Genomic DNA, 25,926 nt, shown 5'->3' with positions numbered 1-25,926 from the left:
AATAAACTAGTCCAATGAATTTCCACCTGAGCTTCTTGGAGACCTATGGATTGTATCTAATGCACTAGAAGCCTGCTGATCTTTGATAGGATGATCTACTACTTTGATTTTCTCCTCAGCTCTCTTGAGCTCTCTCTTGCTCCCATTGCAATCAGACTTGGATGCCTTTCAGACGGACTCTAACCAAAGTGGGTTCTTTGGGACCAGACACATGGGATTTGACTCAGAAAAGAACTCCATGTTTAAAAGTCGAATTTTTAACATTTTATGCACCATGTACGTGTTTAATGGTTCTTTTCATCTGAAATTGGAGTTATTTTTTTTTCCAATTAACTGAGGATAACAAATTGTAGATTTAATTCTTAAGACCTTTGAAAATAATATTATTTTTTTTAAACAGAAAAAGGTACAAAAGCTAATGGATAGAAAACCATATTGGAATGGTTTCAATATATGCCTAAGGCCATATAAAAGTAGAATGTACCTTGAACGGGGGTACCCTTTCCCTCTATTTTAATAGTAAAAAGAATTTTAAGACCCTGTTACTGATGTGGTTGAAATGGATTTTTCTGTTGAAAGTAGTAAAGTTGTCATTAATGAAACTTAGCTTAACTACTTTTTAAATAAATATATTTGTTTAATCAAAAATAGTAAAGAGTTAGGATCTATTATAGTATTTCAGCTGAACATTCGCAGGCAGATTCTAAGTAATTAATGAGGTGGGGTTAAGATTTTATTTTACAACTAACATGTTAAGACTGTAACAACTTTTGAAAATTCTGGTTCGCATGTTGGAGATAAATAACTTAACTCCGTGCTGTTTTTCACTTGAGTGTGATCTTTAACAAAAGGTGTTTGTCATTCTCTGCAGAAGGATGATAAATTGCTCCTCACATTTTTAGCTTTCAGGTACAGCTGAGCATTTATTTGACACTCTTAAACATTTATTTGACACAACATTTGGAAGAAAAACTCAATAATAACAGCAGCCCGTGGGAGACCTTTGTTTTTCCCTACTAGTTCCAGTTGTGAGCCACCAGTTCTATTTTGGCAAAGTCCAGTTGTCAGAAACTATTTTCAGTATCAAACAGAAGTTTGCCCAACTTTATTCGTTCTTTCTTCTCCTTCTTTCTTTACCTGCTTCTCTCTCCTCTCACTCCTAAACGCTTATTCCTGTATCTCTGTATTGAATTATTTTAGGACTCTTGGCACCTTAGACTTTTTTCTTACTACTTACTAAAATTTTTGCCTCTCTCCTAAATTCATACTTGAGTTCCTGATTTCAGCTTTGATTTCCCTCAGAGGATCTCCTGGTCCTTTTCCTGCTAACAATAAGAACTGAAGTAGGAACATATGTATATCCTCTAACGAGAGGGATAGAGATCCCTAGGAAGCCAAAGAATTATGCCCTGGATGTCACTAATGGAGAACAATACTGGACAGCGAATGAAGGCCCAGAGGTGTTTGACCACAGCTTCCTTCTGCCCATCCTCACTACTTCACTTCCAGACACAACCTATACATACTACTGCTCTTTTATATTTGAATCCTGCTATTTTTTTTTAAAGAAATTGCTAACAGTCCAGCTGAGATGTTTTCTCTATGAAACCTTCTATAGCTATTCCTTCTTACATTGATATTGCTTTTGGGGCAATTTCTGTATAATTTGTAGACATTACTTTTTGTGAATCTTATTTATTCTAAAATATTGTAATTTCCTTACAAGCAGAGAAAACAATTTATAGACCTTTGTGTCCCCTAAGTGTCTCCCCTATTTTCCATAATTCTTTACCCTTGTACCTACTAGTCTGGTAGGTAGTTAATAAATAAGGGATATAGACCACAAGTATAATTTTAGAATGTGTCTGCTGTTGGTATATCACAGCAGGTTATCTGTCAATGGGAAATTTCTTTGTAGCACAGGTGATGTCCTCAATGAAATAGAGATACTGGCTGGCCAGCTTTATTAAATATACTGAAATTCACAGGGTACTGGAAATCACTGAGATTTTTGTAATAAACATTATATTATATATCAAGGTTCAAGAAGGTATTTATTGAATGTACCAAAAAAAGGATAGAGCAGGAAAGTTAGGCACACTGTAGAAAAAATACTAAGGCATGAGAATTGGCCTGATGGTTGGTGCTAGTTGTGTAAGACCAGACCACTCTGGTTATAAAGGAACTGCTCTTACCTCCAGTATCATCTGCATTCCTTAGTCACAGTCCAGTGGTAAAGTATTCGAGCTGTGGCCATGCATTAACCTTCATCGCCTAAATGAAATATTTTTTTCTGTTTTTAGGGTTTCTCTCTGATAGGAAAAAAAAGGGACCTTTCTTACTGTTCCTCCTTGTGCCAAATACCTGTTTTACTTAGCTCTTGATGATGACTTTCCCTTCATGGAATCAAAAAAATACCCATATAATTGAATTATTATTGTAATAAGCCACCAAAGTTTCATTCCAAGTCCCAAATAAAACTTTGAAAATTATAACGAGCATTCCCACTCATGATTTAAGACCATTAACTACACGTTTATGTGCCAGATTGTTCTGCCAGAGTTTGCAATTCGTAAAAAAACTTTCATGAGGAATTACTGTTAGGAGCTGGGTGCACTACTGCTTCGTTTTCTTTGCCCTGAGTTTATGGTGTTCGTTTTCTCTCTCTCTCTCTCTCTCTCTCTCTCTCTCTCTCTCTCTCTCTCTCTCTCTCTCTCTCTGCCCCTTTACCACAAATACAGTTTTGTCATGTGTTTTGCTACTTGTCAGGAAATGTTATTTCCCCCTATAAACTTTCCTGAAAATAATTTTTAGAACCAGGATGGCTATCCAGTAAATTTTTTTTAATCAAATTCTTTTAGATTTGCAATATAGTTTCTTAGCTTTAAATGTAATACAGATCCCACCTATGATAAAGAAATTATTTCGTTTCACAGTTACTCCTGTTTTCTTCCTTTTTCATCAAATTAGATGGCAGTATTTATATTCTACAATAGCATATTCATAGCATACTCATTACTATGATGGAAACATTTTTCACAAAGGAAAACTACCTTAAAAATATGAAAAACTATTTTGCGTAATATAAAGGTAGTACAGTATCAGTGAAGTATAAATTAATAGATTTTTTGGACATTCTTCAGGGACTCTGGTTTCATAAGTGATTTAAGTTACTCATCCAAACCTCATTAACCAAATACAATCATTTGACGATTCTACACATCATAAAATGTGTCGAGTTTTATTTATAGAAATGTCCGCCAGATTTTTATTTATAGATTATTTGGGGTGGGGGGGAAATAGATTAAAAGACCTGAGGAAGATACTGCAATTTAAATAAAAACACCTTACATATCAAAACTTAAAATTGGAAAGCTGTTTTCAAATATTTCAGCTATTCCATATATAGAATAAAATTTTCTTTTACTCTTTTTCTATCCCTGCTCCTTTTCCTTCCTGTTTATAGAAAATTGATGTAGTTTAGTGTTTGGTTCACCTACTTCTCCCTCGTCACTTAAAGTAACTTTGGGTTTTATGTTATTTAAGGTTGAGCTTAAAGGACTTTGGTTACTACTTAAAAAAAAAATTCTTCTGGTATCATCAATTAAGATTTACAGTTTAAAAAGCTATTGGTTATTTATCGTATTACTCCTAAAATTTTTCCCGAATGTGAATTGATTTTTTTAAAAACTTCTGGCATTTTCATTTTAAGATATGATTAGTATACCCTCTGCTTATTAATGAGGGGGAGAGCAAGGATAAGTTAATCTTTATTCTTACTTGATAACCAGTTTGTTTTATATTTATTGTTTAAAAGCAACAAAAAAAGGATTACCGTTAAATGCTTCATTTTAAAAATATTGACATTTCAAAGGTATCATTTGTCATTAAAGATTGTTTTATCATCACACACAACTTGTTCACTGGGCTATTCATTTGAAGACTTTGTTTCTTGATATACTATTTTTTGCCTATTCAGATAACAAATAGTATTTTTAAGCCAGTTAATTTTGATAGCCTCAGTACTCTGTATGTATGATTTGTACTTACCATTTTTCTTAAAATTTTTTATATATTGAAATTACAATTATAAATGTATTCTAATTTCAGTGGTGTAATGTCTTGAAGTTTCATTTTACAAGAATAATTTGAATACTCTAGACATATTCTTATTAGAAAAGTTAAGATCCTTTTTTGAAGTGTTTGGTAGTCCAAAATATTTGGAGCTTAAAATAGGGTCAGGTGTGAACCCATGTGTTGAACATTAACTCCAACGCATTGGTAATCTCAATTGGAGATTGCGTTTGAACTATATTTGTGAATGACTTCTCTTAGCTCCTTAAGATACCTGGATTTCTATATACATGCTGGGGCTTTCTGTATACATGCTGACATACTCCTTTTGTCATATCCCTTGCTCCCATATTACCTAGCTTTCCTACATTTGCATTTTCAGTTGGGGATAGAATAATGAGGAATCATGGCCCAGCTCTGATGTAGGACTATATATTACTTACATCGTTCCCATGACTCAATCTTCATTTGGGCTTGAGTGGGTCTAATTCCCACTGGGACTAGGACATTGCCACATTGTACTGCTCACAGTTGAATGGGATATCTCATCCCTGACTTTCTAGTTCAGATATTTAGGAACATGCCTTAACTTCTGGCAGTTTTCAGGTAGGTGATTCCTTCATAAAAGAACATTAAAGACATCTGAATTGTAAGGCTGATGTACCACTTAAAAAACTCAAAATTTTTTCTGTATATCATGCAGTTTATAGTCTCTAGTTGTATATATTATTTGGGAAACATGTATTTTGTTTTTTATGGTAATACTTGCTATCTAAAAAACAAGGAATTGCATGAGGGTGTTACTGTTTCACAGTGAGTTACTATTTATCAAAACTAACGTTTTTATAGTTATCCTATATAATTTCAATTGAATGAATGTAGTATCAAATAGTTTAACCAGTGATCTGTTGGTGTGATGGCCTAATGGCAAATAAATTCTTTGCATACACATTTATAATCCTTTGAAAATTTCATGTTAGGAAGAGTCCTTTGAGTACAACTGTAGAATAATAGTAGAGTAGAAATTGCATATGAAATGCATGGCCTCTAATTTTGTTTTTCCTATTTAAACCTTCCCCTCCTTTGTTAAAGAGCAGAATGTTATTTCCCAAAAGACCACTTTGTTTCACTGCATACAAGTTGAGTTTTCCTCAAAAATTTTTTAGGTGAGTACGCAGAATATGAAGATGGGTGGGCTGCCGCGTACCACACCTCCAACTCAGAAACCCCCCAGTCCCCCTATGTCAGGGAAAGGGACTCTTGGGTGAGTATGTAACTAAGTAATAATTGAAAACCATTTCATGTAGTGTTGAAAATTAGACACTGCATATATTTAAATTATTTTTTAATATGTGAAAAGAGAACTTTTTTTTCCTAGGATTATCCTTTTTCTGTGTAACTTTCCCTTTTCCTGGGCAACATCTTTATACTTTAAAAAGATTGTGTTTAGAAATTATTTTTCTAATGAATTTCAAATTTGAGATAAAATCGTAACCCAAGTTCATGGTTTATTATAAATTGTACTCTAGTTTCTATTGTCATAAAATTTTTAGAGTCTTTCATATTACAATTGACTTTCTTAGTCAGACTGTTCCTCTGAAGAACGCTGTGTAGATTACAAAATTCTGACTAGCTCATGTTGTTATGAGAATATTGAGTTTTAGTTCAGTCCTACAGAAGTAGGACTTGATCTTTGGCAGAAATGGTCAATTAATGGAAAAGCTTGACTTGTTTCCTGCTTTAATATCGTAGTATATATAAAAACTTGGTTTATCATGGAGATTTGTGATCAGGTAGGCATAATATACCCTAGAAGTCAGGTGACCAAAATTGTGGCCCAGTTCTGCTCCCGCTCTGTGTTCTTGCATAGTTAGCTTCTTAGCATTTCAGTTTTTTCATCTGTAAAAGGGGGTAATATTTGTCATCTGTCAACTTTTCAGAGTCACTGTACCATGAATTGGATTTTAAAATGTATAACACAAAGACAAAATGCTTTGACAACCATTGGCTTTATGATCCATGCTTAAAAGATTTTAATTGACAAACTTGGTTTTGGCCCCCTCACCAAAAACAAAAACAACAACACAACAAAAACAAAAAACAACAACAAAACCCAACCTAATCAAGCACTGTGGATCAGGACAAAGATGAGTTGGGATATAAAGGAGGATAATGCTGGAAGAGGAATTAGTTAGGACAGTGGGAAACAAAAGAATAAAAATGAATTCCTACCAGGAATGGGAATTTTTTTGTGGTGTGGACAAAAACAAAATCTGCTAAGATTAGGAGGAACGAGTCTAGTAAATCAAGCAAGATTTAAACTTCAGGGTAGTATATAGATGACATGGTAGGTACAATTGTGCAAGGGTAAGAGTAGAGAGTCAGATCAAGAGGAAATATTTGTTTTATTTTCCTGTGGAACCTCTACATTTCTGTCATTGTATAGTACCTAACAGATTTTGTTAGGTTTTAAAGTCAAGATTGTTAGTAAGATAACCCACTGTATTCTCTAGTAAATAAAGTTCTCAGTTATTCTCAAATTTTGAAGATATATATCCTATGTATTAGAAGGGTTCTGCAGAACCCTCAGAGTCTCTGAGCTCCATAAGCTGCTGGATGGTCATAACCTGGTTTTCTTCACACAGTCTTTGCCTAGCCACCATATGTTGTTCTTCTGCCCTTTGTTTTTTACCTTGTTTTCCTCATTGCCAACATTGTATAGTTCTTAGTCAGCAAAAGGTTTTTATTTTTGGGTTTTTTTTGTATTTAAACAGAACACTTTTGTTTTCTGGGAAAAATTGCCCAGAAATTAGATGTTTGCAAATTAATCAGTTTCCTATTTTATGTTTTTTATATTCCCATCATAATTTCAGAGATGCCTAAACTTCTTTTTAGTATTTTAAATTCAAGGTCCTGACATTTCTTTTTTCTTCCGTTGACTCAATATCTCATCTCATACCCCTTATTTTTAATTATTAATGTATATATATATTTATGCAAGGAGATTTTGAGGGTAGTAGAGCAGACAGGGTCACTGCAAAGTGATCTCATCCAAAATCAATGAACCATAATTTGAGGAGCCCAGGAGAGCAGTGTTTAAAGGAACTTTGGGAGATTTGTGGGAGTGAATTATTGAGAAATTCATAAGTGGACAACATCATTTCAGGAAAAGAAAGCTTTTAATTTTCACATCTTTTGAGATCCCAATGTTTTTATTCTTTTAAAGACCAGAAGCTCGTCTACAAAATGTCAGTTGAGTATTTATTATGTCATAAAGAATTTGGAAACTTAGAGATGAGAACTAATTTAATAACTGATGTTCCAGTGGGCATCGTATTTCCGATCATATTTCCTTTCTTACGCTTCTCATTCTCTTTCTTTAAAAGGAAATTTTGAGAAAAATGAACTGTGTTAATAAAATTCAGTCTGTTTTGTACTTTACAGTTCAAAGTAAATAAGGTAGAAAGACTTAGGCGATCATTTTTTTTCCTCCCTTTTAAATACTGAACTCTGAGGGAGGGTAAAAGGTAAGAGAGAGCAAGGTAAAAGTTGAGGGAGGCTGTGAGGTGAGAATGGAAGGAGATGAGAGTAAATTATGTATTCTTGTGTATGGATATAGTTTAATTTGTATTTACTATACAAAAAGGGAAATAACAGGGTTATAGTTGCTATTGATCATCAGTTGTGGAGCTTTAAATATATGGTTTAGAGAGAGAGGGGTGAGGAAGATAATTAGTGCATTCATGCAGTACAGTTAGGAGACTAAAATAATTTGAACTCATACAAGGAAAGAAGAGAGCCTGGGAAACACTTTGCTTACCTGGTGGGAGAATCTTCATGCTCTCTGAGAATGAATGAACAAAATTGCATTAGCACAGGGCAGTGAGGTTGGAGACTGAAAAATAATACTCATCAAAACCCTAATGGTGGAGAAATGATACTTAACAAAAGACAAATTGGTAGCTGGGTTATGTTAAAACACATTTTCCTATCTCTGAGTATAAATTGTATTTCACTACTGGCAACTCTGAATTTTTGTGCCGAAACTTGCTAATCACACGATACATACGCTCTTCTTTTTGTAGGCGGCACTCCCCCTATCGCACACTGGAGCCAGTGCGTCCTCCAGTGGTACCAAATGATTACGTACCTAGCCCAACCCGTAATATGGCTCCCTCGCAGCAGAGCCCTGTAAGGACAGCTTCTGTGAATCAAAGAAATCGAACTTACAGGTATTTTCTCTACCTCAGTGCAAAATACGATGGTCACAGTACCATAATTTGTTCAGATAACTTCAGTTACATCTCTCTCATTTTCCAAGCACTAAGTTCTTTACCTCACTCTACTCCCCCAAACCTCATCTGATTCTACCTCTCTCTCCTCATGTTCTGATGAAACTTTGAGCAGCCAGGAAGTTGAAATGAAAAAAACCAAAAATCCAGACAGCTTAAAGTTCAAACTTCTCTACAAAATTACTAGTTATGGTTGACCTAAAAAAGAACTATGGGAAATTTCAAGTTGTTTTTTGGTGGAACTTTACAGATGAAAAACCATATACAATAAAACATTAATATGGCATAGGATATCCAGATAACATCACAAATAAGATTAATTAAATAATCTTGTTAGGAAAACCATGTTTTTATTATAAAAGAAGTTTCTTCACACAGGCATTAAGGTGGAGTAAAAGAAAGTAATATTTTTATGTGTTGAGCCCCATCATTTATCACTTATATTTGTGGAGAATTTTTTATTCTTATTTCTTTCTCATTTCCTTTAATACGTGCTTACTAAAAGGTGATCAAAACAAGTTTCTTGAATTCATCTTTTTCCCCTACTTTTTAAGAAATTCATATTTTAAGTGGAAGGCTTTTGAATTTATTATAGCTATATTCATTTCAGAAAATTTGGGGAAATGCTGGTGATATCTTACTATATATAAATACTCTTGTTTTGGTGGCTCTTATTTCTTTAGCAGCAGTGGGAGTAGTGGAGGAAGCCACCCAAGTAGTCGGAGCAGCAGTCGGGAGAACAGTGGAAGTGGGAGTGTGGGAGTTCCCATTGCCGTTCCCACTCCCTCTCCTCCCAGTGTCTTTCCAGGTAAAACATGAATGGTGCTTCATCGTCACTTATGTTTTCTGAATTTGAATTCAATTTCTGATTTAATTCCAGTGGGCTTTCTTAATAATCAGGATTTATTTTTCCTATAATTTTGGACTCCATAATTGTTGGGAAATCTTTATGCATTTGATAGTTTTCACCAAGTGATTTGTAACTATGCTCACACACATCTCTCATTTGGTTTTATGTCTTTGATGCTGTGGCTCAGATGGTGCTTTGAGGTTTCAGGTACCACATGGGTATCAGTTATATGTTTAATTCCAGGGAGTAGTATGACCGTGCATGCCTTTGGACGCAGTGGGGACTCAGTGTGAGGGCCATATTTATAACAAAGGATTGGAAAAATATCAAAGTAGTTTTGACAGTTACATTTAATGGACTGTTGGAACTTGATAGTCTCTGAAATGCTACCTTTTTCCTCTGAAACAGAAAAATGGGCTTATTTAATCTGAGGGAACCAGTTAACATTTGGTTTTAAACGCATGACATAGGGATAGAATATTACATATTTAACTTACTTATAACAATACCTAATATCTTTTTAAAAATCACAAAAAGATTTGTGTTTTTCTAAATGCTTTTTTTTACATGTTTATGTCTGGAATATGTTTATTTTCTGATCTGTGTAATTCAGAATGGTTGTTTCCTAGTGTATTATGTTTAGTTTTGTATACTATTTACAGAACGTTATGCTAAAGATTGCTATATAAAGGGAGCACTTTTCTTCCAGAGTAGTGGCTTTTAGGTAAAAAGGAATGCTTGTTTTTAATGAATTTAAAAATCTGTACATTATTCTAGCATCTTGAATTATTTACTGCAAACCTAATAATCCTTTAACATAAGCTTCATTTTCTCTCTCTCTCTCTCTCTCTCTCTCTCTCTCTCTCTCTCTCTCTCTAACACTCTCTCCTTTGGTTAGTGTTGAGCATTGAATATCTAACATTAAATTCTCTAATGCCTTTTCTAATCCTGCCTAATGGGAATGCCTCATTAATGCTGCCTCTTACTCCTCTTCCCCCTCAGCCCCAGCTGGCTCTGCTGGTACTCCTCCCCTTCCTGCCACTTCTGCATCTGCCCCTGCCCCTCTTGTTCCTGCTTCTGCCCCTTCCTCCACTGCCCCAGACGCCGCTGTGGGGGGTGTCCAGACCCTTGCTGATGGCTTCACTTCTCCAACTCCCCCTGTTGTTTCTTCTACCCCCCCTACAGGTGAGTATTGGCTTATTCCTTGGCAGGCAGATCCAATCATCTGGCTCTTCTCTTCCCTGGAACTCTGGCTTTATGATTTTTGTTTGTTTATATTTGTTTGTGCTGTGCTGTGTGTGTGTGTGTGTGTGTTAATGTACTAACTAGTGTGTGAATAATGTACTAACTAGAAAATACCATGTGACCAAAGACTAGAATATTCTGAGGAAATCAGGGTAAAGTTTCTTATACATTTTTCCAATAGAGTAGCATAAATATACATGTTTTTTATTGCTTGAACTTCATTTACTAGAGATTTGTGAATTTAGTATGGAGCTGTCTTCTATACAGTTTTGAAAAGTTGTCATTAGAATATTGTTTGTTACAAGTTGTCATTAACAAAAAGAAGCGTATATGACAAGGATTCTAAGGTATATTTTATAGGAAATATTTGATATTATAGTTTGAAAGTCTCTATAAGTGTATTATAACAGAATCTGTTGTTTATTGTAGCAGCATTGGAAACACATAGACAATCGGCTTTTTAAGAATTGCAGGTTTACTTGTGTTACTTAAGGTTGACTGGTATTTTAGTGTTTTAAAATTCCAATCTTAAATTTGTTTTATGATGGGGAAGGAGAAAAGGGCTCACTTGTTACAGAATGTATTTGCAAAGTTAATGGTGATGCTGGTTAGTAAATAAGTTCTATGTATTGTAAAAATGTATGTGTTTGGACACTCATCACCGTAGCTTGCCAAATACTTCATAGAATATGTATTCAGCTCTGCTGCTGTAACCAGATGTTTAAATATTTTAAAAGACACTTTTAATTAAGATGGATTTTGAATGGTGTTGTGTGGGATAGCTTCTATAATAGCATTTTTAAAGAAAAGCTTTCTATAGTAGGTAAATGTAAACATGGGCTGTTCTTTGATCTATGTACAACTCTGTTATGCAAGACTGGCTAGTTAAATATAGGAATCTTGTTATGTTTCTGCATTAAAGAATGTATCTTGAAACTGGTTGTAGACCCTGAAAGGACAAATCACCCCCACCTGAGAGTCAACATTTTTATAATTTAATCACAAGTACTGGTTCATAGCATGCACTGAATAAACATTTGTTATATGAGTGGATAATTACAGTTAGTTTTTTTTAAAAAACAAAAAGCAAGGAAGTAAGTGCCTCAATGACAATTTATGTGAATATAATCTTTTTTATATAATATCTTTGAATCACCAAGTACTTTTTTTCTTTTCATTAAGGTATAATTTATGTACAGTAAAATTGACCCTTTTTTTGTGTGTATTTCTTTGAGTTTTGAAATGTACTCAGTGATGTAACAACAACTACAATCAATATTTAGAACAGATTTCCTCCATGCCCCCTTTGTGGTCAATCCTTCCCTTTCACTGCTAGCCCCTGGCAACCACTTGATGTTTTTGGTCTCTGAAGTTTTGATTTTTTAAGAATATCATGTAAATGGAAGCATATGGTACATAGCCGTTTGGGTCTGGCTTTTTGGCTCAAAGCATTTGAGATTTATCACTGTTGCTTGTTGCATTATTTTATTCCTTTTTATTACTGAGTAATGTTCTACTATATGGATGTGTACAATTCCTTTATCCCTTTCCCAGTTGGAGGGACTTTTGAATTATTTCCAGTTTGGGGTGATTATGAATAAAATTGCCATAAACATTCACACACAGACTTGTGTGTGAGCGTAGGTTTTCATTTCATTTGGGTAAATACCTAGGAGGTAGGATTGCTGGGTAGTATGGTAAGTTTAACTGTCAAATTGTTTTCCAAAGTGGCTGTTTGCACCCCCACCAGCAGTGTATGAGACTTCCAGTTGCTGTGCATACTTGTTAGCACTTGGTATTGTCAGGGTTTTTTTTTTAACTCTAGCCATTCTAATAGGTGTGTAATGTAGTTTTGATTTGCATTTCCCTCATCTTCATTCTAATGAAGTAGGACATCTTTTCATGTGCTTCTTTGCCATCTTTTTATCTTTGGGAAAATGTCTGTTCAAATGTTTCCCCTTCCCCTTTAAAAAGGATTGTTTTTCTTATCATTGAGTTCTTTTATTTTCTGAATACAAGTCCTTTGCAAATATTTTCTTCCATTTTGTAACATCATTTCATTCTCTTAATGGTGGCTTTCAAAGAATAGAAGTTCTACATTGTGATTAAACCTAGTTCATTGATTTTATGTCTTTTGTGGATTGTGCTTTTGGTGTCGTATTTATGAACTATTGACCTTATATAAAGTCATAGAGATTTTATCCTGTTTTCTTCTAAAAGTTATTCATTTTAGGTTTTTTTTTTTTTTTTTCATTTTAGGTTTTATAGTTAGGTCTATGGTAGTTAAACTGTAGTTTTATTTATTTATTTATTTTAAGTGAATAGCGTTACTTTTTTTCTTTTTTTATTAGTTTCAGGTGTACAAAGCAATGTAATAGATAATCGCCCCCCCATATACTATCCTGATATCGTATATAGCTGTTACAATACCATTGATTATCTCCCCTATGCTGTACTCCACATCCTGTGACTATATATATATACATAGATACACACACACACACACACACACACACACATATATTTAATTATAGTTTACATTCAATATTATTCTAGTTCAGCTTCAGGTGTACAGTGCATTGGTCAGACATCTACACAGTCTATGACGTGATCCCCCTGATAAGTCCAGTGCTCATCTGGCACCTTACATGATCTTTACAACGTTATTGATTACATTCCCCATATTGTATTTCATCTTCCCGTAACTATATTGTGACTACTAATTTGCACGTTCTAATCCCTTCACCTTCTCCCCCATCCCCACGCCCAGTTTTATTTTGATTTTCAACCCAAAGCAAAGTAAATGCCTTATTAATGGTATAAATAGTCTCTTTTATGTAGTGTCTCTGAATCACTGAAGACTTATTACATGTAAGATTTTAGACTGGATCTAACTATATAAAATTCATAATTGTGTTAATTATCAGATGTTTTCAACTTGATGATCCTAAGTTTGTATTGGTTTGTTACAGATTAATTACTAAAATACCAGTAATGTATTTGTATCTAGTGATTCAAATGACAAAATGTACCTTTAAATAATAGTTTATTATGTTTCAGTTTATATGTTTTTACATTTTTTTATCATGGTTACAGACTTGACAGTGGATTTTGTTTAAACTTGAATGCTTAAGATTTGTATATAACAGAATTGATTTTTAAATTTTGATACTGTCATATATAAGAAGATTAAATGGCATAGCAGATCTTGAGTGCTTTTCTTTATGATATTCTTTATTTGATCCCATATGAATCCAAGTTTGATAAATTTATGGAGTTCCTGAAGACCAATTTTAGTCATATAAAACCATTTTGCAGTCATGGATAAGATTTAAAAAACTGTCCAAAGTGTTTTTTTACTTTCTTTTCTCCTCTCCTCCTCCCTTCCTTCCTCCCTTACCCTTTCTCCTTTCCTTTCCCTTCCCTTCTTTCTCTTCCCTTTATTCTCTCTCCTTCCCACCCCCTTCTTTCCCCTGATACTTCTCTTCCTTGCTTCTCTCCTCTCCCTCTCCCTTCTCCCGCCTTCCCTCTTCCATGGTAGAGTGATCTCTCAGGGTACTCTAGTGCTTTGTCTTTCTGTAACATTAGGCCCTCAGCTGAGTGATTTTAAGGGGGAGTAGAGTCAAGATAAAATTTAGGAACTGGATTGCGTTAGGAAATTGGATAGATTAGGAAAGTGTCTTCAGTGGGCATTAGCTATTGAATTACCCTCAAAGAACAAAATACAGTGCGATTACTGATAAGTATGTATAAATTCATATTAAAAATGAGATATATTTTGATTCACTCTTTGTAACTTAGCTTTTTTCATAATTGTAATTTCTTAAACTAATTTTAAGACAAAACAATCTAGTTTTAGACATGGATATCTTTGCTTGAATAAAGATGTGTTTGATTTGGAATTATGTAACTTGACCCTTTGCTGGAAATATTTTATTTTTTCTTTTCACTGCTTTGCAACCTTAAATTTACTATTATTATTAATAATAATAATATTATTATTTTGGAATAAGACTGTGTGTCAAACTTTTTTTTTTTCCTTCCCAATGTCATTCTTATCTCACTGAGTTTAGTTTCCAGTGTTTAGTGGATGTGTTTTTTGTGGGGGGAAGTGAGCCATGAATTTTAATTGTGATGATTTTGAAATCCTATCAAATTATTAATTTAATAAAATCATAATATTAATTAGTAATCATTTAGATATAGCTCTTCCAAACCTAATCATAATTTTATTTATCTATTTTGCTGCTTTTGCACTGATATAATGTCAACTGAGCAATAACTGTCATCTTGCATTATGTTTGTCAGGTAACTAACTAAATTTGCTAAACATTGTTATTTTTAATATTCTTATTAAGATGTATGCATTGTACCTAAAGTGTTTCATTGTCTGATACAATTTTCTTTCAATGACAACATTTATGTTTTTCCCTTTTCCAGGTCATCCTGTTCAGTTCTACAGCATGAATAGACCTGCCTCTCGCCATACTCCCCCCACAATAGGGGGCTCGTTGCCCTATAGACGCCCTCCTTCCATAACTTCACAAACAAGCCTTCAGAATCAGATGAACGGAGGACCTTTTTATAGCCAGAATCCAGGTTAGATATTCTTTTGCTTTCTATGGAATATATCTGATCAACAACATTTAGTTACACATGACTAGCACATGATAGGTAGGTAGTACCATTTTTTGAATGAATGGAGGTTGCTAATACTGTGTTTTCCAGTTCTTTTTCTTTTTTAAAAGATCAATAAATACATGGTTTCCAATATAAAGTTGTAGGACTTAATTTTTCTGAATTAAAAATATTTTTGAATGTGCAAGTGATTATTTGCTTTTAAAAATAATATTGTGATAAACAGTATTTCCTGCCTGTTTAATCAGTCAGATATCCTTGCTCTGTGAATAGCAAATAATAAAAATTGAGGGTACAGGGACAGAGTTTATAAGTGGCATAGTAAAAGGGCAATGGCATTTTTGAAGCTACTTTGTGTTAGTAGAGTTATATTGTCTTATTCAATTCTCATATCAGACTTGTGAGGGAAAAACTGGGACTTGAACAGATTGATCCAGATGTAACGTGATCTTTCAGTTGCATCATACATACAGAAAACAATCTGGCACATATTTTATGCTATACATAATCACTATTTTTGCTTCTTCCCCAGAGAGGGTAAGAGCAACTCTTAGACTCTATATGACTATTGTGGACATGGTATGTCAACTTACTGTGTTTTTCTGGATTTTTGTCAAGAGGCCAGTAAGCCTGTGTGTGATCATCTCTAATAAAGGGGGATAGCCAGTTCCATCTTTGATTAAACCCTGAATTTTACGGAACTGAAATCTGTCTACTATGGCTACTACCTTTTGGTGAAAACTTATTATATTTTTTGTAGTTGTGCAGAAGAAATTTGATCCTCCTTCTTCATAAACACAGTTTAAAGAATGCTTTTATATTTATTACCTCATTTAATTCTTATAATCGTGATTATTTTCATCTGTATTATACAGGTGAGAAAACTGAGGCTGAGTTGATGGTCAAGTTAGGATGTGAATTTAGGTCATCCCTGTTCTTTCTATTGTACTGTCCTATCTACCTTCAGATTTTAAAGAATCTTTCTGTTACTCTTGCAAGTCTTCTCTTTTTTTGGAGAGAAGGATGCCCACATTGTAATTAACATAAAGTACAAGAGCGCCTGAGACCTTCTCAGTCTTTTACACGATTATGTCCTGGAAATAGTGCTCAGTAACTATTCGTCCCTTCACTGTTTTGGGTCCCTCTCATAAATTAAATGCCATATTTATAGTCTAACCAGTGCACACTATAGTGTGATTACCAACTGCCTTACTTGAAATATATTTCTCTTAACTGCTGTTTTGATCACACTTAGTGATTTTGGCTGTGCCATTCTTTTTAACTCATTTTGAGCTTAATTTTGACAAATTTGCCTGTCTTTTTTCATGCATTCTCTTTTAAATCATGTGTTCCAAATCCATATTTGTATAGGATCTGTTTTTTTCTTAAAGGCATTTTTTATTTTCAAATTTTAGTTTATTTGATGTGGGTTGTTTCATAGTTCTGAAGGTAGGCTGTCTCCCTGGACCTCTTGGAAGTCTAGACAATTACTGCTTTGAGCCCTAAGCCCTTCCTTCCTTGCAGAGTTTTGAAAGAATGATGGCAGTCCAAAATGGGCTGGTTCTGTAATGGAGCTGAGAGGTGCTTCACTGTTATAGCTTGGGACCAACTGTACATAATATGTAGAAAGTATACACAAGGATATTTCATGCTGTGTACATATACAAAGACCAAATCTTGGTTTTATGGGAACCCTGTTGTTGGGAATTATTTGAAGACTGTTTAAGCACATATTTAGATGTGTTTTAAATACCTATTTCGATACTTCTTTCTTTGTAAATCTGATTTTAACATACTTGAAAGTATATGTTAAAGTAGAAGAATACCCTACTCTATGGCATGATTTTAATGAAAGTATTTCTCGTGCTCATGGAAGTAAAGTGAATTGAGATTGTTGAGCCTTCAGCATAAGGTGTGAGACAATTTTGTTTTGTTTTGTTTTCCCTATACTCCTCTTATATTAAGTTCTGACTGTTTTCAGGGATTTCATAACTGTTTAAAAAGGGTAACTACAGCTTTGTTAGTTGATTAGTCAGAGTGCTTTTTCTAATCTAAAAAAAAAGGTCTTTTACTAAATCATATTTTTTGAAAAGCTTTTTTTGCAAGACTTAATGCTTTGCAAACCAGTGTTTTAAGGCTATTAGATGCTCTTTTATTTTTTCTTTACAGTAGTATATGTCTCTTGTACTCCACTGTTCTTACAATGGGCTCTGTTTTTTCATATTTAAAATGAGAATATTTGTTATTTCTCAAATAGCTAATAACCTGATTTAACGAAATGATCCCAGGTGTGTGTTTTATGAGTATATTTTTTGCAATCGGAGGCTTGACAGGGATGTGTACTTCTGAAGAAGTGAGCTTACAGACTGGGATTCATGTGAATGTAATTCAGTGGGGTTTTCTGTGAGATGTAAATCTAACAGAACTGTTATATGTAATTGGAATTGAAAAGGGCATTATAGATTAGGAATTACAATATGGAACCCCCAGTGTTTAGTGCCGAGTCCTAGGAGCACAATGTTGTTTTTCTAATGAGAGTATTTCAGAAACAAGTTAATGAAAGGAACACTTAGATCAGGGCGTAACTGAAGCCCCTTTGGTTCTGTTTCTTAATCTAATCCAGACAAACAAATAGGAGCACCGATTTATCATTCATCTTGTAACCAGCAAGGAGGGTCACTGAAACAAATAGGGCTAATCATAAGTTTACAGTTTTTACTTTAAATATAAATACGAAGCACTTTAGTGGTAAAGAAGAATATATATATATATATCTTTATATTTATATAAAATGTATTTGTACATGCGCATTTACGTATGTAAACCTAGTTTGGTAAGTGTCTTAGTTCAGACTGCTATAACAAAGTACCATAGACTGGATGGCTTATAAATAACAGAAATTTATTTCTCACTGTTCTGGAGGCTGGAAGTCAGAGATCAGGGTGCTAACATGGTCGAGTTCTGGTGAGAACCCTCTTCTGGGTTGCAGACACTGTCTTCATGTTGTATCCTCACCTGGTAGAAAAAGAGCAAGCTCTCTAGGGTCTCTTTTATAAGGGCATCAGTTTTATTCATGAGGGTTCCGCTCTCATGAGCTAATCACCCCAAAGGCTCTGCCTCCTTGTACCATCACACTGGGGGTTAGGATTTCAACATATGAATTGTGAGGGGACACAAACATTTAGTCCATAATAATAAGGAATCAATGTGGTATTTAACTACTAAGACCTTTGGTAGAAGATAATCCTACGTTTTACTGCTCATATTTTCTTACAACAAAAACTTTAAAAAAGTGTAATTCATAAAGTGGAATGTTGATTCCAGTAAATGTGACTGTATATCGTTATATGAGATAGAAGAATTTCTGAATGAGTATGGTGTTTACACTAGGAAAATATCACGCTTTAACCCCTGATTGTTATTAAAGCAACTGAAAAAAAAAAAAACCCGGGGGAAAAAACTATTATGGATTGTGATAATGCAAAAGAGAAGCCATAACACATTAAAATTATACAAGTAGGTAAGTTGCAGCATTATCATAAATCTCCAGAAAAATACAGATGTGGTGGGGCTTTAACGAAGTATAGATAAAGAGCAAAAGCAAAAAGTTGTTTTTAAATCCTTATTTTAGGCATTCTTTAGGGTTTGGTAGAGAATGTTTGGGGAGAACAAAAAAAGCAAGAAAGCAACAGAAAAGTGTAAGTATATTTTCAGATGGTCACGTAAACCAAATGGGCCCTTCATACTGATTATTAAATACAACTTAGGTTTTTAAACTGTATGTCATAATTTGCTACTTTTTCTTGGCATAACAGTAAAATATGATTTTTTTTTTTTTACTTGAAGAGAAGTAACAAAAATAATACAGTTCTTTTAACCCTTCTGAGACTATAGGACTGATAATTATTTGATAACTATATTCTCTTCCATAAGAAAAGCCCCCCCTTGCTAAGTATAATTAGCTAAGTTTACATTTAAATACTCCTTGTTCTGAGTTTCTATCCATGTTAGAAAATATTTCACTCTTAAAGTAAATTGCTTAAATTATTTCCTGCACTGGAGTGTAAAAAATAAGCAACTAAACTTGAATAGGTTCTATGAATTATATATGGTCTCTGAAAATGATATTCTGTAATGATTTTAGAAGTAGTATTTAGAGTGTTTATTTTGTCTCATTTTCTCAGTATTTATAAAGCTGTAAAAATAAGATGTGAAAGCCTTTTTTTTTTCAAAACTCTTTGAATTGGATATTTTAAAACACTAAGCCTCAAAGATTATGCTCCGAAGGATTTTATAAAGGTTAGACAATTAAGTTTGCGAACTCATCCTAGAAAAAGTGCTATATACTTCATTGCTGAATATCACTAAGGTAGCCTTCGAAGTACTCCCTTTAGGAAGCTATGCACTGACGCCAGCGCCTAGTCCACCCTTCAGAGAAATTTTGGAACTCTTTTTCTGGAGTGGCCATCAGAGCTGGAGTGGTCGTCATATTACCCTTGATGTCCTGAATGTCATCAAAATGTCTTCCTTTCAATATTTCCTTTATCTTTGGAAAAGAAAGAAGTCATTGGGGGCCAGATCAGGTGAGTAGGGAGGGTGTTCCAATACAGTTATTTGTTTACTGGCTAAAAACTCCCTCACAGACAGTGCCCTGTGAGGCGGTGCATTGTCGTGATGCAAGAGCCGTGAACTGTTGGTGAAAAGTTCAGGTCGTCTAACATTTTCACGCAGCCTTTTCAGCACTTCCAAGTAGTAAACTTGGTTAAGTGTTTATCCAAATTCATAATGAATAATCCCTCTGATATCAAAATAGGCTGGCAACATCGTTGCAACAGGTTTGCAAACTTAATTGTCAAACGTATAAATAACGAGTAAGGTCATGCTTAGAAAGAACGTGTATTTCATCAGCACAGACGCATCCTCTAAGTTTGGTTTGTTTGCAGAGCCTTTTACTGTTTATATATCTACATGTTGCTCTGTGCACAGAAGCTGTGGTTCTTACAGCTATTGTGTGAGTACTTAAGATCTCTGTGTAAACTCCAGTCACTTGGTGAGCCTGTGTCTTCACGTTAACTTCATTATTGTGTATTGCGAACCTAATATTACAGAATCTAACTTTAGAGATCTTTTGATGTTTATAGGGAAAGGATCTTGTTATATGAGGAATCATCTTAGCTAAATAGAATGAAAGCAAGTTTATAGTTACTTCCTGTTCTTGCCTGTTCACAAGATGCCTAAAACTAACACTGAATTTTACAAACAAGTCTTTGTATCAAAATCCTGCTTAAATTCTTCTAAGAGAATTTCAGCTCAACTCTAAGGAAGATAAATCTAATCTAAAGTAAGATGTTCTTGTTCAAGGAGTCTGGTCAGATGAATTCTTATACGGTCCAGAAAGAAAATGCTGTGGTTAATTCAGATAGAATTAATTTGGATCATCATATAAAATGTTTACCCTGGACAAAAAAATTAGAATTTGGGGTGACCTTTGTAAATTCCAATTGGAACTGAATTTTTAATATGCCCTGGACTGGCTTTGAAAAAAATCCGGCTTGTTTTGTTATAAAATAATTCTATCTAAGGAAGATCTAGGATTGCTGTTGGTGAACTTTTTAAAACCAGCATGGTTTCATATTTTCACTTTCAGAGCTAGAAAAGAAATAAAACATACTCATCTTAAAAATAATAAACTCAGCCTATCTACAAAATAAGCACCTAATCATTTTTTGGAGTACCAGAGGTCTTTTTGTTGTTGTTGTTGTTTTGGATGAGAAACAATGACTGAAATGGGAAACTTCCTCCTTTGCTATTACGGGGACGGTGGGATGGGTGCTAACAGTAAGGAGTTTTTTATCTCATTTGATAAGAACGAACATACATGGAATCTCCACTTTTGTAGTTCCTGTCTGCTGCTGTTTGTCACTTTTATGTGCTGTGTCTCTGCCACTTTCTCTGTTTACTGTGTCGGCTTCTTAGCCCAGTCTGGGAAACACAGGTTATTGTGAACATACCAACAGTTGTTCCAAGACTGAGGGTGGGAGAGAGACATACCACTTAAGGATTTACTACCAAGAAGTAGGACTTTAAGGATAAACCTAACTCAAAGGTATCTTTTGAAGAAAGGTATGAATTTCTAGGGTTATACTACTCTGTCCCTTAAATCTAGATATTTTTCAGGATTATCTGCGTAACTCTTGTCACCATATTATGTATGTTCTCCCTGCGTTTACCCACAACTGTTAGCTCTCTCCTGATCACTTGGAGCTCGCACTTTTTCTCACATAGTCAACCCAGACATGCGAGTTGCCTCCCACGTTTATGCCTGAGTCGCTTTCATACATCCTGTTTATCATATTCTCTCTCCCTGACCTGCCTGCTCCCCGTCCTACTCCCCAGTACCGCCACCAAGGTTGATGTGGTTCACGGCACGTCCACCTTCATGCTCCTGAAGGCCGAAGGTGTAAGAGTCGTGGAGCTGCTGCTCTCCTTCCTGTGTCAGCTAAACCCTTCGTTACCACATACTCGTTTCCCACAGTGACTAAGTTCTCTCCTTTCTGTTTCTACTGCTGTGATTTGTTTGTGCCAGGCCCTGGGTTAGGCACGCATTTCTTTTTTTAAATATTTGGCAACCATTCTGTAAAGTAGGTTACATTATCTCATTTTTCATGTTACATTTATGGATTAGGCACAAAGAAATTAACTTGCTATTCCAACATCATCAAGGAAATGGTGAATCAGGTTATTTAATCCCGAGTGACTTTAAAGTCCAGTCTTTTTCTACTAAGCGCTCTTTCACCTAACCTATAAGGTTCTACCCTATTTTATATCAACTCACCTAACTGTGTTTTCTACTTTCTTTCTGGAGTATAGTATGCTAGCCATATGGGAATGGATTTCTGATCCTGTGAGATGGTCACCTCTAAGCCTCTGCCCTCACTTGGTTCACATTTTGTCTTTCTCAACCCTTTTCTGCTTGTTGAACTTATTTTCTTCAAGTACCTGCTCAGAGGTTATTTCTTGGTAACTACTGCCACCCCCGCCCCACCCCCACTGCTCCGACCACCATCACACCACACCATGGCCACCTCCAGGGAATTGCTACAAATATTATTGGGTTAAGGTTACGATTTTGTCTTCTGTTCCCAGCTAGAACGTTATCTCTTTGAGGGCAGTGACACTTATTTATCTTTGTAGTTTTATTAATCTTAAGTGTAGTTGGGAGCTAATAAAAGTGTTCTCTTTTTATAAGAAGATGCATGCCTTACTTTATACCCATCTGAAGGAAACTGTGACTGTAGAGTTAATCTTGGGAAATTGTTTGGCACATACCTGGCTGATTTTAGTGTGTGTGTGTGTGTATGTGTGCGCACATGCGTACACACACTCACACACACACATTAAGCATTTGTTGAAGGTTTGCTAGTACTAAGCACTGTACCAGGTGTTTGAGAGTTTGAGGTAGAGGAAAAGACACCTTGGGGAGGAGAGGAGAATGATTGGAATGAGGCCTGCATTTTTCTGTGGGGTCAGATATAAAGTGTCCCCATTGGAGAAGGTGGTATGAATTGGGATTACGAAAAATTGTAATGACACAGGCCTGACTCTCAGAATGGTTTTGATATTGGTCGCCTAGCAGGGTGCTTGCCACTTAGGAAGGCAGTATATATTTACTTAATTAATCACCAAAGAACCAATTAATTTGCCTGTTAATGAAGTCTAAATTTAGGATGTTGGGATATAATGGTTTTTTCTCTTGTATTGATGAACATTTAAACTTGTAACTGTCAAGGTAAAATCCAGAAAACCAAATTATTCATAGTAATCTGAAGAAATTCTTTCTTTGAGAAGACATGTTGCTATTAATATGAAAAGATCTGTTTGCCATTATATGTTAGAGTAGATCTGTGTGTGATAAATGCTTCCTGTAATTTTTTAAAACTTCCTTAAAATTCCCCTAATACTTTGTTTTGTGTGTTAATAAATTATCCCTCAAAAGAGGATCCTTAATCTAGCTTTATAAAATGTCTGTGCATAGTGGTTTCCCTCCATATATGTTCGTTTTATTGTATCATCCTTTCCTTTTACATAACTGGCCCTTACCCCTCACCCTCCACACCTTTTTGTTTTCACAGTATCTCTTGCTCCTCCTCCTCCCTCCGTCCTACAGGGAACTCCTCAGTTACCTTTAATGGGATTTGTGGCCAGAGTTCAAGAAAATAGTAAGTTTATGTCTTCTTTATGCCATAGATCAGATTATGGACATAAAATGTTATTTATATATGATTGGCTAACTAGTCATTCCTTTACTGATACTTCAGATATTTGAATATTATGAACAAGTCACTGTACGAGCAACTAGTAGGGATGATAAAATAATGAAGATAAAATTCTCCACTTTCAAATAACTTCAAATCGGGTAGTGAAGAAAAGACAAATATAAAATCAAGCACATGTAAGAAAAGAAAGATCACATCTGAGGAGATGCTGTCTGATCATCAGATATACCATGTTTTTCTTTGGAATGCTCAGACAAGCAGTACTCTGTTTTCCTATCGTTGGAGTTTTTGGGGTTTGTGGCTGGCCTGAGAATCTTCCTCTGGTCCTGGTTCCAAGTATAGAAATGGCCATGCCATGGTAGGTCCTAGGAGACTAAATAGCCAGTCCGTTTCCCAAGAGGCCTCATAGATTGGCAGTGAATTCATTTTGGTTTGTAGTCTAGTGTTGAACCATGCAGGCTCAGATAACTAATTTTATTGGCATGTCGAGTCTTCTCCTAGGGAAGGATTAAAGAAGCTCAGGAGATTGATATTTATAAAGCAGGAGGCCTATCTCAACATTCAGTGAGGAATTGCTGTTACAGAGACCAGTAGATGAATTTTCTTCTTGTGAGCAATCTGCGTGGTCATGCAGTCATGCATAGTCATGCATAGTCATGCATAGTCATGCAGTCATGCATAGTCATGCAGTCATGCATAGTCATGCATAGTCATGCATAGTCATGCAGTCATGCATAGTCATGCAGTCATGCATAGTGTTGCAGTCATGCATAGTCATGCAGTCATGCATAGTCATGCATAGTCATACAGTCATGCATAGTCATGCAGTCATGCATAGTGATGCAGTCATGCATAGTCACAACGACGCATGATGGGCATGGACTCTGAACAAGGGGAATTACGTAATGAAAGATTTCATGTCATCAGGTTGAGGTAGCCCAATGTATGCATCTCAAAACAGGGATGGCCTGTTAGAAATATTTGCACTCTGTTGCTTGGGACTCTTGCTCCTTTGGAAATGGGCATTGCCAATATTAGAATGTAAGCTCTGTGAGAGCAGGGATTTTTGCCTGTTTTGTTCCCAGGCTGTTTCCCCAGCATTTAGAAAAGTACCTGACACATGGCAGACACTTTCAGTCCCTCCTTTTTTGTGCTTCCCAAGCTGACTAAATGCCCCCTTTTTATCATCACATTTCTTTCTTGTGTTTTAACTGGTTATAATCCAGTTTTAATGGACTGACGGTTCAGTGTCTTTCAGGTGCCTTTGCATCTCCGTTTGCTAATTTCTGAAAATAGCCTATGTTACTAATGTCTGTTGGAGGGTATCCCATGGGCACCTCCATTGTTACACAGTGTGACTGCCTTTTGGGATATCTTTTCGCATTTCTTTTCACAGTCATATACATGTCTTACCTACAGAATGTATAAAAATAAGAAGCATTGTGTAAGAGGTGTGCTGTGACTGATTTTGACAGACACAGCAGGACTTACACATTCAAATGAATGTCCTCTTCAAAACATTCACCTTGAAAAGATACGTATCTATCTTTTGGAATTATCTTCATAGCTTTCAAATACATTATTTTGAAGATACTCGGTGGTAGGTAGCAGATAATCACTCTGTATTAAGTTTGATGTTTGGAAGAAGTCAAATTATTTGGAGTCAGTTATACTGTGCTAAGTAGTGTAACTATGATCCTATTCTTCTTCTTAAAACCCTTCTATGGCTTCCCATTGCTCTTGGGAAGGCCCTTCCTGCTCAGTCTTCTTCAGCTTCCTCAGGCCTCTTTCTGCTGAACGTGGTCAGTTCTTTGAAGGGTTCCTGCTTTCTTAGCTTTGTATTTGGTTTTTTCTTTACTTCTGACATGAAATATCTACCCCAACTCCATCCCATCCCCTGGCCATTAACTGGTACTCATCCTTCGGGTTTCAGGAAGTCTTTTCTGGCCCATGCATTTTTCTGGCCTACTGCTATTTTTTCCATAATAACATAAAGCACTTAACAGCACTTGATTAGCAACTAAAGTTTGCTTGTCCATGTCTCCAAGACTTTTGCCCACTGCTCTATTCCCAGTGCTGAGCATATTACTTAGCCATAGTAGGCTTTCATTTGATGTTTGCTGAGTGAATAATAATGAAACATTACTTTTAAAGTTACTGAATTTCTCTCATCCCATAATATTGTAAGCTTTTAAGATAACAAACATTGGAGTCCAAATTCCTGCTCTTCCACTTACTTACTGTAGGACTACTTAATCTTGGAAAGCCAGTTTCCACATCCATAAAATGAGGATTAAAAACACATTCTCCCAAGGTAAAGATTAAATGAAACAACGTACTGTAAAGTGCTATCTGAATAATTGGAACATTGTAAGTTAAAAGTGGTAGCTTATGTTAGTCTTAATAAACTAACTTTTCATATAACTGGCTCTGAGGCAATTGTAAAAAAAGGTAAAAATGAGTAATGGCAGCATCTTTGAGTAATTTTGTAGTGCAGTTTCTCAAGGTGATTGTTTTGAAAGACAGAATTCTTTTGGATGTGTATTTTTGT

General features: G+C 35.2%; 1 protein-coding gene across 50 annotated transcripts in view; it reads left to right on the top strand.

Annotated features, from left to right (window-relative positions):
* Window positions 1-25,926, top strand: part of ABI2 (abl interactor 2) — a 100,953-nt gene that overhangs the window by 59,245 nt on the left and 15,782 nt on the right. For 6 of the 50 annotated variants that reach the window (XM_033111756.1, XM_033111742.1, XM_033111744.1 and 3 more), the window contains 6 exons: window positions 5,241-5,338; window positions 8,160-8,306; window positions 9,050-9,174; window positions 10,219-10,401; window positions 14,902-15,060; window positions 23,232-23,318. In XM_033111756.1, coding sequence (XP_032967647.1) covers window positions 5,241-5,338; window positions 8,160-8,306; window positions 9,050-9,174; window positions 10,219-10,401; window positions 14,902-15,060; window positions 23,232-23,318 — 799 coding nt within the window. The remainder of the gene's footprint in view (window positions 1-5,240; window positions 5,339-8,159; window positions 8,307-9,049; window positions 9,175-10,218; window positions 10,402-14,901; window positions 15,061-23,231; window positions 23,319-25,926) is intronic. The other 44 variants (XM_033111754.1, XM_033111750.1, XM_033111751.1 and 41 more) reach the window with 15 other exon arrangements.

The sequence above is a fragment of the Rhinolophus ferrumequinum genome, chromosome 8 (genome assembly GCF_004115265.2).
Source record: "Rhinolophus ferrumequinum isolate MPI-CBG mRhiFer1 chromosome 8, mRhiFer1_v1.p, whole genome shotgun sequence".
Taxonomy (NCBI): Eukaryota; Metazoa; Chordata; class Mammalia; order Chiroptera; family Rhinolophidae; genus Rhinolophus; species Rhinolophus ferrumequinum.
Note: the sequence above shows the minus strand (reverse complement) of the source record. Positions and strands in the feature narration are given on the sequence as shown.